Raw genomic sequence first — 13,969 nt, 5'->3', positions numbered from 1 at the left:
ACTGACTGTATGTTGATAACCATAGTGAGATGTCCATGAGCCAAATGTACTTATATGTTTATATGACCAGTATTTTTTGTTTTGTTTTACAGGTATTCTCTTAAGCCGAATGACCAGATCTTGGCTGAGGACAAACACAAGGAATTGTAAGTACATTAAACCCTAGGTGGTACATAGTTTACTCCTCTATCGAGATGTATGTAAACAATCTGATTTTTAAAATTATGTGAAATAGAAAGATGTTATTAACACTATGACCTTAATTCTAGTAAGAGTAGGATAATTTATGTTACATACAGTTAACATTGGTAATAATTCTTCCTGCATGCATGTTAAAACATGTGGTATTTTATTCTATCATCTAGACAATGAGCATATTGGGAAATACGTAATTTCATGATCTTTCCCCACATAAAATATTAAATTGATTCTAATTTTAGCTTTTACTCAGTTGACTTCCCCACCCTCATGCTTAAGATGGTGAAATCTAATTTTGTTTCTTAATGAAAAGTTAAATGCCTAGTATTGATTGGCATAAGGCAAAACACTTTAAATATACAAAATTTTGTTCCTTTTTAAAATGTTAATGTTCTTAGGGTTCTTTCAGGTAGAAATAACTTGAACTTATGATTCTGGGATACCTCCATGGCTATTTTTCTGCTCTGTTGTAGTATTTCAAAGATTATTACTTCATAGAAACTTGGAGGTTTATTTAAAAATGACAGGTTTGGGAATTTAAAAAAAATTCATCTTAATCTTTTCAGTATTATGACATTGTCCAAAGAGGACAGCTAAAAAAAGAATTTTATGCTTCTATTTTCTAGTTAGTCTACTTTCTTTTTCCAATTGTGAAGTAAGAAAGTTCTGATGACCTTAATTATTTTGCAAACACTGAATGTCAAATAATACTGTAGAATTGAGAATTTGAGGAATCTGAGGCTGGCTGTACACCTTCAGGTTTGACCACGCTTATTAGGGTTCTATCCAATTAATAAAAATATTGGTGAATTTCATATGCTGCTTGGGGATTTCCCTAATGTTTGATACTCCCTAATGTTAAAGATATTTTAACATTGAACTCAGGTCCCTTATGGTTTAGTTTAATGCATTCTTCAATTTGTATACATCTGTATGGAGAATAACTTTTGTGATAGAGTTTTTTAAGACTATTATTTTTAGGGGCGCCTGGGTGGCTCAGTGGGTTAAAGCCTCTGCCTTCGGCTCAGGTCATGATCCCAGAGTCCTGGGATCGAGCCCCGCATCGGGTTCTCTGCTCGGTGGGGAGCCTGCTTCCTCCTCTCTCTCTGCCTGCCTCTCTGCCTACTTGTGATCTCTGTCAAATAAATAAATAAAATATTAAAAAAAAATAAAGTAACTGTATGGAATATTATGCAGTTCTTAAAATGTTTTTAGGAAGAGATTTAATATCATGATGATTAAGTAGGTGAAAAGGCTTGCTTATACATTACAGAACAGTAGATTTTTGGGTAACTGAATTATGGATGAATTTTATTTGCTTCTTGTTCTTTTATGTGTACTTTATTTTATTTATTTATTAAAAAAATTTTTTTTGGCATGAAGCCCACTGTGGGGAGGGGTTTGAACCCACAATCCTGAAATTAAGAGTCAGATGCTTAAAAAACTGAGCGACCCAGGCATTTTAAATGTGTATTTTAAATCTTCTCTAATGGATTGTGTTATTTCTGTGACCAGAAAAGAAAAAAAGAAGTTAATGAATGAGATGATAGATTCCTTAAATTAAATTGTTAAATCAATATACTTACCTATTACAAGATGTACAAGAAACACTTTTTCAGCTTTTTAATTATAATTGGTAACTAAGTGGGCAAACATGATGAGGGTCTAAAGGGCTGAAAGGGCCCAAATATAGTGTATATATATAACCAGGGGTCTTATACTTGATAGTATTGTTAGTTTATTGTTTTAGCCTTAGTTGATTGTCTTAATTCCTTGGATGTTGGTTCTCTGCCTGTAATTTTTGACCTATACACTTTAGAAAACTCTCAGTTGAATATGCCACTTTTAGAGCTGACTGTTAATTTTTTTAAAAATTCAACACCAGCCCTTTTTGAGGGCTCCTCATAAGTAATTTTATTTTTGTCTTCACGGTTAAACTTAACTAAGATCGCTTTGTGCTCAAGGCCAAACTTTTTAAAATACTGTAAAAATGTAGATATAAAACAAAATTTAATTATTCAATCAATAATTCCATGGTTTATTCTCATAAAACATTATTGCTTCTTAATTTTAATCTTTTAAAGACAGTTTGATTTATCATGATATTGAAAGATGCATTGGCTCCTTCACATTAGCCAGCTTTTTGAAAATGTAGTTTTATGTATACCAATAAATGAGTACAATGATAACAATATCTTGGTATTACTTTATGTGGTAAATATTAACTATATTTTCATTTAAAATATTCTTAGTTCCCAAACTGTGGTGATTCAGATTCTATATAAACTTTGTTACTTACGCTTCACAGATAACACCATTTATTTCTCTGTCTGGGGAATTAGGACATATAGCAAAACAGAGAAGATTCGTCAGCAATGTCCACGACCCTTGTTTTTTTTTTTTTTTAATTTTTAATTTTTTATTAACATATAATGTATTATTAGCCCCAGGGGTACAGGTCTGTGAATCACCAGGTTTACATACTTCATAGCACTCACCATAGCCCACACCCTCCCCAATATCCATAACTCAACCACCCTCTCCTTACCCACCTCCCCCTGGCAGCCCTCATTTTGTTTTATGAGGTTAAGAGTCTCTTATGGTTTTTCTCCCTCCTGATCCCATCATGTTTCATTTTTTCCTTCCCTACCCCCTGAACCCTCCATGTTGCTTCTCAAATTCCTCATATCAGGGAGATCATATAATTGTGTTTCTCTGATTGACTAATTTCACTCAGCCTATTACCTTCTAGTTCTATCCACGTCATTGCAGATGGCAAGATTTCATTTCTTTTGATGGCTGCATAGTATTCCAGTGTGTGTGTGTGTGTGTGTGTGTGTGTGTGTATGTGTGTGTGTGTGTGTGTGTGTGTGTGTGTGTGTGTGTATATATATATATCTCATCTTCTTTATCCCATTCATCTGTTGATGGACATCTAGGTTCTTTCCATAGTTTGGCTGTTGTGGACATTGCTGCTATAAACATTCGGGTGCATGTGCCCCTTCGACCCTTGTTTTTTTAAAGCAGAATGTTCTTTCTCAGATTCCTGTTTTTTAATGTTCTATATACTGAGGATTCTGAAAGATGATTCTAAATAGGAAAGGCCAACTAAATTTGGGATCCAATTAATTCAAAGCTATGAAATTTACACTTTGCTCTATATATGGCCCAATAATGAAACCGTTTCATTAGTCTTCTGTGGCAATTTCTCAGTCTGTCATAGTTTTAGTTTTTTAAATGGAATAATTTAAAATAAAAAAGAAAAGCATCACTATTTCATTCAGTAAATATTTTTTCACCTACTTACCTGTCCCTGTGCTGGGTACTACTTACAGTAAAGATACTGACTTCATTTCTAAAGGGAGATTTAATCTCCAGTTTAATAATATTTTATACCATAAAGCAGTTTCATAAGTTGGAGATTTCTGTAATACTGGATTTTCTTATTGTTGGACATATCTGCAGTTATAGAAAATAGGACTATTTTGTTCTATGAGTATTTGTTCCTTTTATGAATATCTGAATTTTATATTACCTTGAATAGAATATTGCGATAATATCATAAAGATATAGATAAGTAAAGTTAAAATTGATGGGAATTAGGGACAAAGTCTAAAGGCAAATATATAAATTCAGAAGTATCCATGCCACTTACATACAGACAGAAGTAACTTGATCTGAGGATTTTTTGTCAGTTTGCTGTGCTATGGAAGACATGGGGAAAACTTGTTTAAAAGAGATTCACATTTATTTACTTGACTTTTCAAGATAGCTGCCAAGATAGTGGGTGAATCTATACAGGCATTGTGTGCTGTTCTAGATACAATGAATGTTTTCCCATCTCATATTGAATGAATTCTTTTTAATGACTATTTTTTATGTCAGAAATTAAATTATTTTGTCTCAATATCCCCTTAAATTTTTAAATTTTGTCTTATAAAACATATTGTGTTTAACTTTTTGTCAAGTCAGATTATGATGAAATGGGATTAAATAAATAAGTTATGCAAGGGGTATGAAGCACAAGTATTAGAAAGAATGCTGTTACACCTTGATCTCTTTGATTTAGTGTAAAAATATTGTAATGTCTTAGAGAACAGCTCCCAATTTCTCTGCAAGTGAGATTTATAAGTATTTAAGTTACATTCAATAGCATGTTCAGAGTACCTTGCCATTTAATTGGTAGAGATGTGACTCTTGATCTCAGAGTTTTGAGTTCAAGCCCTCTGTTGGGTCTAGATTTTACTTAAAACAAAAACAAGAAATTCACTTTCAGAGCCTTTAGAGAAAATCAGTAACATCTAGTAAACTCTTAAATCCAGTATTAATGTTGTAACTTAGTTCTTTGAAAACATCAAGATAGTTTTGTAAGAATAACATAAGAATAACATAAGAACTGATGCCTATAGAGAGGAAAAAAAAACTAGCAAGTAGAAACTCAAAATTGAAATAGAGAACATCTGGGGCACCTGGGGGGCTCAGTCGGTTAAGTGTTTGCCTTTGGCTGTGCTCATGATCTCAGGGTCCTGGGATGGAGCCCTGGGTTGGGCTACCTGTTCCTCGGGAGTTTGCTTCTTTTTCTGCCTGTCCCTCTTGCTTGTGCTCTCTCTCTCTCTCTCTCAAATAAATAAATAAATAAAATCTTAAAAAAAAAAAAAACGGTGAAGTGTGTAAACCTGGTGATTCACAGACCTGTACCCCTGGGGGGGGGAAATATATTTTATGTTTATAAAAAAAAAAAAAGAAATGGAGAATCTAGTGTCAACTATATGTCCATTAAGAAATTTTAAAATGTGAATAAGAACATCTTGAACCAACAACAAAGTTAAATGGTTACTACTTTTTCAATATTCGTAAAGAAGATAGCATTTTAAATATCATGGATTTTAAAAACAGATTTATTTAATTATTTGAGGAAAAGAGCATGTCTGCAGGCTCAGGTACACAGGGTGGGAGGGGCAGAGGGAGAGGGAGAGAGAATCTCAAGCAGACTCCAACTGAGCTTGGAGCCCGTGTGGAGCTCAGCCCCAGGACCCTGAGCTCTACCCTAGCTGAAAGGTGAGTCTGTGGCCCAGCCAACTGTACAACCCAAGTGCACCAGGGCCCCTTTCTCAAGGGCCACTTTCTTTTATATCTTTTAAATTACAGAACTTTGATTCTAGAAATAAACCCTAGAACTAATACCCATTTTTTATAATGAGTTGTGTGAGATTTATATGATAAAATGCCTTCCTGCAGGTTACACTGCTACTTACTGACAATACAGGACCAGAACTCAAGTCTCCTGATTTCCGTTTAAGTGCTTAGTCATACTAAGCAGCTCCCTAAATATTCAGTGATTTTTGTTTTGTTTTGTTTTGTTTTGATAAAAAGGCTTGATATCCATTGCAAGACTCAGTAACTGATTATAAAGAAGCTCAGTAGCTTTATCAAGACTCAATGACTAATTGATTTTATAGTATTGTACTGTGGTTTTATTTATCTATTTATTTTTAAAACATTTTATTTATTTGACAGAGAGAGAGATCACAAGTAGGCAGAGGCAGGCAGAGAGAGAGGAGGAAGCAGGCTCCCTGCAGAGCAGAGAGCCTGATGCGGGGCTCGATCCCAGGACTCTGGGATCATGACCTGAGCCGAAGGCAGAGGCTTTAACCCACTGAGCCACCCAGGCGCCCCTCTACTGTGGTTTTAGAAACCAGCTCAGACCAGTAGCCACTGTTGAGTGGGTTGAAGAAACTTAGTCAAATATATGTAAGCCTGACTTCCAAATGCGAGGCTCTTCTCATTCTTCCAAGGAAATGGTATACTACAAAGCTTTTTTGGCCAACTTGATTCTACAAGCTTTGAGATATGTATGAAATAAGTCAATTTTATAGTTATAATTTAGTTACATCATACATTTACAACCGTGTATTATGTGAAATAATTACATTTTTTTTTCTTTTTTACTTTAGGTCTTTGAACATTCACAATCTAACTACATGTTATGTGAAATAATTTTAAAGTACTTTCTTCTTTTTTTACTCTGATTTCTTAGAGCATTCAGAATTTTCATCATCGACATCTTTGTCACCACTAGAACCTTTTCCTCTGGGACACATTAATCTTCTTTGATCTAAATTGTTTGATTCCAGTATGATACTTTCACTGGACATTTTATCTTAAGTTATAAATGCCTTTTACATGAGAAAAGTGTTTTTTAAATTGATTTTGATATATAGTCATGATCTTTGTAAGGTAACTGTTTACTATATTGCTTTTTAAATTGATCTTTAAAGGCTGTAATGCTTACCATTTGTGTTTATGAAGCTATGCCTCCAGGAGTACATACTAAATGTGTGTTAGATTTTTTTATTCCTTTTTTAAACTATAATACCATCAGGTGTATTTTGTGAGAATTCCAAGCTTGCATTGATTGAATTTATTTCAGGCCCCCACATTTGGTTCTCACCTTGTCTGTCACCAGAATTTATCCTTTTTGGTGAACTTTTGACTGCTTTCACTTTAAAATTCTAGGATTTCATTCTTTCTTCTTATTTGTTGTTATACCTGGATTATGAAACTTATGAAAGATTTGCTTAAATATTTTATTGTTTGAAATAAAACTCTTAACCCTGTCATAAAGAAGTCATTAAAAGAGATAATTTAGGATTAAAACTGGATTAGGGACTCTTGGGTGGCTCAGTTGGTTAAGTGTCTGCCTATGGCTCAGAGTCCCAGGATCCCGGAGTCCCAGGATCAAGTCCCACATCAGGGTTTCCACTCAGCGGGGTGTCTGCTTCTCCCTCTCACCCTCCCCCATATTGTGCTTTCTCTCTCTCTCTCTCTCAAATAAATAAAATCTTTAGAAAAAAATTAGATTTCTATTCATGTATGTATGATAGTTGACTGAAAAATGTATAATATTATTGGTGAAACCTTAATCCTAATTTGCTACCTTCTGCTTTGAAGAAATGCGTGCTGCCTTGGACTTAGCATTGGAAGAAACTTACGTATTAGTTTTACATAAACTACAACCATGGTGTATCAGTTCCACTATAAGTATTAAGAAATGAGGAATGTATTATGAGAATTAAACCTTATTCAGTGGGGAAAACTAGGGACGTAAAGACCCACAAAGAATCAGAAAAATCCATTCCTGGTGTAGGTTCATGAATTGAAGCTTTTAAGAATTCACCTCCCAGAGTAAACTGTGAAGGAAGCTGGTAGGTTGTTGGCTCTTTGCAGCCACCACCTCTGAATTTTCATTGAAACATCTGGTGATAGGCTTTGGACTGTTTGGGAAGGTGAGGTGGAGTGGGGATAAATAAGGACAAATTCGAATTCTGCCCATAGTTCCCTGTCTTTTACTACCTGTAACCAATAACTAGAATAAAATGGCTGCTGCTTCACTTGCATCCCCTAAGTTGTACACAATTTTTTATGTGTGTGGTTAATCCTAATCTGAAACCATACAGGGAAGGAAATTCTGGGAAATACAGTTCTAGTTGACACAGTATAAAACCTGCTATACTCAGATTAATCATTTAATTTTCTGAATTTAATGTCTTTATTTGTGAAATGATGATAATTCCATGTTTGTATTATTATGTTTAGTGAGGGTTGAATGAAATTATATATGTGAAAAAGTTTTAAACTATGAAAAGGTTATATAAAGTTACTTGTGTGATGAAAGTTTTTATGAATGTGATGATTTTGAAAACTCTTGAACTGGCTTCTGCTTTTGGAGTAGCTGCTTTTCAAATATCATAATGAGGTTAGATCAGTGCTTTGCTATTTTATTATTATCCATTAAGCAAATGATTTCTTTAATTAGCTACTTTTCTTTTAGTCTATTCAATAATCCCATTGTATAGTTTCTGATTTTCTAGCCTGAAATCCATTAGGCAAAAGATGCTAATGGATGTATTTGTTTTCTTTTTGTTGTTTTAAATGTATTATTATTATTATTAATTTCGCTCTGTTTCTCTTTGATGTTTTGGGTGTAAGGGTGAGGTGTTTCCTGAAACTTCAGAGCGTTTTAGTGTAACTGTAGTTCATTGGCCCTTTGTTGCAAATAGTTTACTTGACAGTATTTCAGTATGTAATATCTACAGGGTGAATAGTCATTAGGGCCAATATGGGATGGAGAGAGCAGAAACTGCTGATATGTTGAATTCTTATTTTCCTTGGTCTATACCAGACAAGATTATTTTGAGAATGAAGACAGATTTCTACCTGAAAAATAATATAAGGGTTTTGCCGACACTGTCTATATCCCCTTAAGGATTGAGGCAGACTTTTGGGTGAATGATACGGATTTGGGAGTTTGGGGACCTTTTAGTATTTATTAGCAGCTAATCTAACCCTTGAAAACATTTTGAAAACATTTCTTTACTACTACACTTATTGATTTATTTCTGTAAAATATGAATGATTAAATAACACGTATGTATTAATAAACAAGGAAAAGAGGACCTTATTTTTTACTTTTGTGATTTAATCCTCACAGCAAAAGAATATAAATATAACCATTCCCATTTTATGGGAAAATGGCTTGGAACAACCCCATAACTTTCTTACAGTAGAAAAGAAGAGACTGTGATTTGATTTCAGGCCTATTTTATTGCTTTGTACTTTGCTAAATTCAGTGACTTAGGAGAAAGAATATTTTTTCCTTTTGGGGAGAAATAATAATATTTAAAATGAACATGCCTACTTGACAAGAATTTAAAGGCACTTGTGATAGATATTACATTTCATAAGTTTTAATATGGTTTAGTAGAAATAGGCCAAAATTTGTAGGTAATACTGTATTTTTTTGTCTAAGGTAAAATCTTAGAAGATAATCTGAGCTCATGTTGATGAATGGAAATCTGATAGTTCTCGTAGACTAGGTGGTTTCTTGAAGTTCGGCGTATGATAAATTTATTCTTTGTGATGCTAGCTCCCTCTGTGGAACCTCGTTATGATTGCAGCTTGACTTTTCCGATTATTTAGCGAAATGATTGAAGCATTTAGAATAGATTTTAAATTTTTCTTGTAAAATTTTACTTTATCTCCTAATAATTCCTAGTGTTTTCCTTATGAAAATGTTGCTTTTATAAAAATGCCTCACCTTGTATATATTGAGTTTCAGTAGCACATGAAACCATCTTTCTCAAATATTCCCACAGCTTCTGTGCTTTTTTGTTTGGGAATACCAGAAAAATAGTTGCAAGTTCTAGGTCTGTAGCTCTGTGTTAGGTTAGACAGGAGGTAGAAAAAAGCCTAATGGAAGATTTGGAAAACAAAATGTTTTGAAGTTTGAATTTATGGTTTTCTGGGTTTTTTTGTTTTGTTGTTAATTTTTCAGGTTTGAATTGGGTGAGAAAATGTTCCCTGAAGCTTTTTTTGTCTTGTTGAAAAGAGACAACATTTCTGCTTGGTTGAAAGAGCAAAGGGAGATATCTAAGTAGGATCCCAAAATTCAACAAAGAAATGTAGGAAATAGCTTTTACATATATAATTTCTGTAAATTTATGCTCTTGTAAAGACAATTCTTTGTTATCAACTCCTACTGCTGATTTCCCTTTACAAGAGTATGTATATTTCTTCTGCCAACTGCTTTTTCTCCCTCGTTTCCCAAACTATTTTATATTTAAATATAAAATATAAATTGTATAATTACTTTTTCAAAGTTATTTTCCATTCTAGAATGAGGGTAGAGGGAATATGATTGGTTTCCAAGATGGAATTTAGAAAAATAGGCAAACTGATATCAACCATAAAACTAGGTACTAAAATGTAATCAATGAAGATAGGAAAGCACTAAAGTATATGTGTTCTTTGAATTTATAAAAATTTAACTGTATGAACATAATAAAAAAACAAATACAAAAAAGTTAACTATACTCTTACTAAGTAGCATTGAAGATTGTTAGGATCATTTATGAATTTGCTTTTAAACAATTTTGTAGGAGAATTATCTTTGAGCTCTTTGTTAATACCAAAGATATTTATTATTCTGTTAAAGTGTAATGTAGTTTATACAAACACAGGCATGCATTATGGTGGCAGGAAGAAATTCATTTTATTCGTTTTTATATTGGTTGACCTTGGCTGAGTTTAGATATTATTTAAAAGAATAGAATTGAACTAGTTTTATTAATATAATAAATCCATCCTTTGTTATCTTCTTTTTTTAAAGATTTTATTTATTGATTTGAGAGAGAGAGAGATCACAAGTAGGCAGAGAGGCAGGCAGAGAGAGAGAGGAGGAAGCAGGCTCTCTGCTGAGCAGAGAGCCCGATGCGGGGCTCGATCCCAAGACCCTGAGATCATGACCTGAGCCGAAGGCAGAGGCTTAACCCACTGAGCCACCCAGGTGCCCCCATCCTTTGTTATCTTTAAAGCATATATTATGTCCTTGAAACAGTAATAATGTTTTCTTATGTCAGTAAAAACTTTGCATTAATATTTAAATATTTTGCTGGAGGTTATTAATGTTTGTTTCTGAGTTAAAGCAAGGGGGTAGGAGGGGTAGAGGGAGAGAGGGAGGGGGACAGAATCTCAAGCAGAATCTGTGCTGAGCTTCAGTGAAGAGCTGAGGAGGGACTTGATTCCCCGATCCTGAGATCATGATCTGAGCCGAAACGAAGACTCAGATGCTCAATCAACCAGCCACCCAGGCGCCCCTAGTTTTTAATATTTTAATCAGTTACCTTTTCAGTTTTTATGGATAACTAACCGATCTCCCATTAATCTTTGAAAAAATCTGAAGTGAACTTCCCATTATATTATTATCGGCTATGTTTAAGTCCATGTCGTTTTGAATTTGATTTAACCCGTATGTCACATATTTGTTAGTAGTGCTTTCTGATGTTAGTATTTCCTGTATTATTTCAAGTTTTCTAAATGTTAACTTGAAAAATTAGCCTCATCTCATTAATACTCATGAAATTATGAGTTTTATACATTTAATTATAGAACCATTAAAAGAAAAACATTTGCCACTCAGTATTGTTTGAAATACTAGTTGATATCATGTGCTTCCTGATGTGATCCACAGAGGACAGAATATCACATATGTAGTGTTGCTAAAAAATGCGTGAATGTGATTGTGAGAGAAACATGAGACCCAAATTTAACAAAACAGCTGGCCTCTGTTCTTTAAAAGAGTCACTTTTGTGGAAGATAAAGACTGGGAAACTTTTCTAGATTGAGAGGAATCAAAGAAATGTAACAAGTAAATGGAATACATGAACCTGATTGTATCCTGGGAACAAAGGAGGAATATTTTAAAGTACATCGTTGAACACTTGGCAAAATTGTGTACAGACTATAAATTTTAATACTGTAGCAGTGTTAAATATCCTGAATTGATAAGTGTACCGTGGTTATGAAAGACAATGGTCTTATTCTTAGGAAATAACACACAGATATTTGGGGGTAAAGAGTGTCAATGTCTGCAGTGTACTCAAATGGTTTAGCAATAACTATGAGTAATAATAAATAGTAATATATAGTGAGAGTTAAGTCAAACTGTGTTATAATGTGAAGTAAATTTAGGTGAAGAGTATATAGGAGTTAGTATAGTTCTTGCTTTTTTTTTTTTTTTTTTTTTTGGATAAATTAGAAAGTATTTCAAAATAGGAAGTTAAAAAAAATTTTCTCAAGTATCACCAGTGATTCACGTACTATATTCTGGGAATCTCTTGGCCATATGATCAGTAATGGCCTCTACTAAGTACTTTTTTTACACAGGTAAAACATTTTTACTTTTTTTTTAAGATTTATTTACTTATTAGCGAGCAGGCATGAGCAAGGGGAGGGGCAGAGGGAGAAAGAATGCACAAGTAGACTCCCTGCTGAGTGCAGACTCAGGGCTTGATTCCAGGACCCTGAGATCATGACTTGAGTAGAAACTAAGATTAACCAAGAGTTGGTTGCTCAACCAACTGAGCCACCCAGGCACCCCACCCCTATTCATCTTTTAAGGCTTCACTCAAATATTAATTCTTTTTGGTAGCTTTCTCTATTGTACACTCTTCTGTACTCTAGTTTAGTTTGGTGTAAGCCATTACACAGACCAGAATTAAAATTCTGGTTTTGATAATTACTAGTTGTGAGACTTTGGGTTAGTTACTTATTCCTTTAAATATTTCTTCCTCTATTTTTTAAAAAAAGATTTTATTTATTTATTTGACACAGAGAGAGAAGTGAGAGAGGGAACACAAGCAGGGGGAGTGGGAGAAGGAGAAGCAGGCTTCTTTGCTGAGCTGGGAGCTGAATGCAGGGCTCCATCCTAGGACCCTGGGATCATGACCTGAGCTGAAGGCTGACTCTTAACCACTGAGCCACGCAGGCGCCTCCAATATTTCTTCATCTAAATTACGAGAATGAGGATGCTTAACTTTATAGAATTATTGTGAGGATTAACTAATATACATATAGAGAATTACATTATGCCTGGCATGTAAATAACCACTTCTACTTTTATTTATTTTTTGCTTACCTTCCTCTAGACTCAGTACTTTGAGCACAAGGTCCCTATTTTATTCATCTTTGTATCCCCAGTACCTGGCACTTAGTAGAAATTTAGTAAAATTTGTGAATATTGAAAGACTATTTCAGTCTGCGGAGTATCTATGATGTTTCCAATTCATATGTTTATTCGTGTATTTTACCATTAAGTGGGTTTATTTACAGTAATTTTGCTTGTTTGGGTTTTACTACAAGGTTGATGATTAATGAAACAGTTGTTTTCCAAGTTTTGTCTTCATGAATGTAATCAAATTTAACAGCAGGCTCCTTATGAAAATAGGAATCCTGAGTTAAGTGCTTCTCTCATTATTCCTTAAATATTATCAATCTAAGTATCCTTAGTAGAGAGCAAATAAGTTTCTGTTTTTTCTCTAACGTTTGGATTGACTTTGTATATAAGTGCCTCTAATTCTAGTAAGCAGCTGGTGTTGGTGATTAAGTTTGGAATAATTTGTGTGACTGCCCCTTTAGGTCTTGATTCTGAGAGAATTTTTTAATGTCAGTTTTAGGTTTTTTTAATTAGAATTTTTTTCCTTTTTTAAAGTATGTGGTAGATAAGAGCATAAATTCTTCAAAGTTGGGAGATATATTACTTGTGCCTTTGGTTATGTTAAGTAACAGATACCCAAAACAAAATGACCTAATCTATAAATGGAAAATTTTATTATTTAACACAATAAATCTGGAGGTAAAGCTTGAGTAATTCAGTGCTTCAGGAACATCATCAGGAAGCCCTTTCTTCCTGGATAGAATTTTCAGCCTCTTCCTCAATTTCATCCTTAACACCCAGCAGGCAACTTTCAAAGGAAACAAACAAAATTATTTACTGTCTCTAAACCAGGGAAGGTAGAAAAATACATTCAGAAGAATGGTATACTGTGTAAACTACTGCTTTGGTTAGTGCTTTGTATTTGAGAAGAGATGCTGTGTACTTTTAGGGCATCACGATGGAGAAGCTGATCACATTTCTACTGCCTCCTGAATAAACATCACTATGTATAGTTTTTTTGGGGGGGGATAGTTAAAAGTCTTAGTACTTTGGGGTATTTTATTCTAGGCTACTATAAATCATTACTCAGTAACTTGTTTAGAATTATTTTACTGAGTCACTTAACAAAGGTAGGATTAGATCTTCTCTATAAGAATATTCACTCCTACGTAAAGAGGTATGGATTAGCCATTGATGAAAACAACAGTTTAGTTCAATCCACCTTGAAGAAAGAATAAAAGTAGAATTGAATCATCTCTGGAAAAACCAAGATGGTCT

The 13,969-nt window shown here is 33.9% G+C and overlaps 1 protein-coding gene across 3 annotated transcripts in view; it reads left to right on the top strand.

The window, feature by feature from the left end:
• Window positions 1-13,969, top strand: part of ADK (adenosine kinase) — a 517,994-nt gene that overhangs the window by 65,754 nt on the left and 438,271 nt on the right. For all 3 annotated transcript variants that reach the window (XM_032839711.1, XM_032839713.1, XM_032839712.1), the window contains one exon: window positions 93-146. In XM_032839711.1, coding sequence (XP_032695602.1) covers window positions 93-146 — 54 coding nt within the window. The remainder of the gene's footprint in view (window positions 1-92; window positions 147-13,969) is intronic.

This window comes from Lontra canadensis, unplaced genomic scaffold, assembly GCF_010015895.1.
Source record: "Lontra canadensis isolate GAN:19392208 unplaced genomic scaffold, GSC_riverotter_1.0 scaffold3, whole genome shotgun sequence".
Lineage (NCBI taxonomy): Eukaryota > Metazoa > Chordata > Mammalia > Carnivora > Mustelidae > Lontra > Lontra canadensis.
Note: the sequence above shows the minus strand (reverse complement) of the source record. Positions and strands in the feature narration are given on the sequence as shown.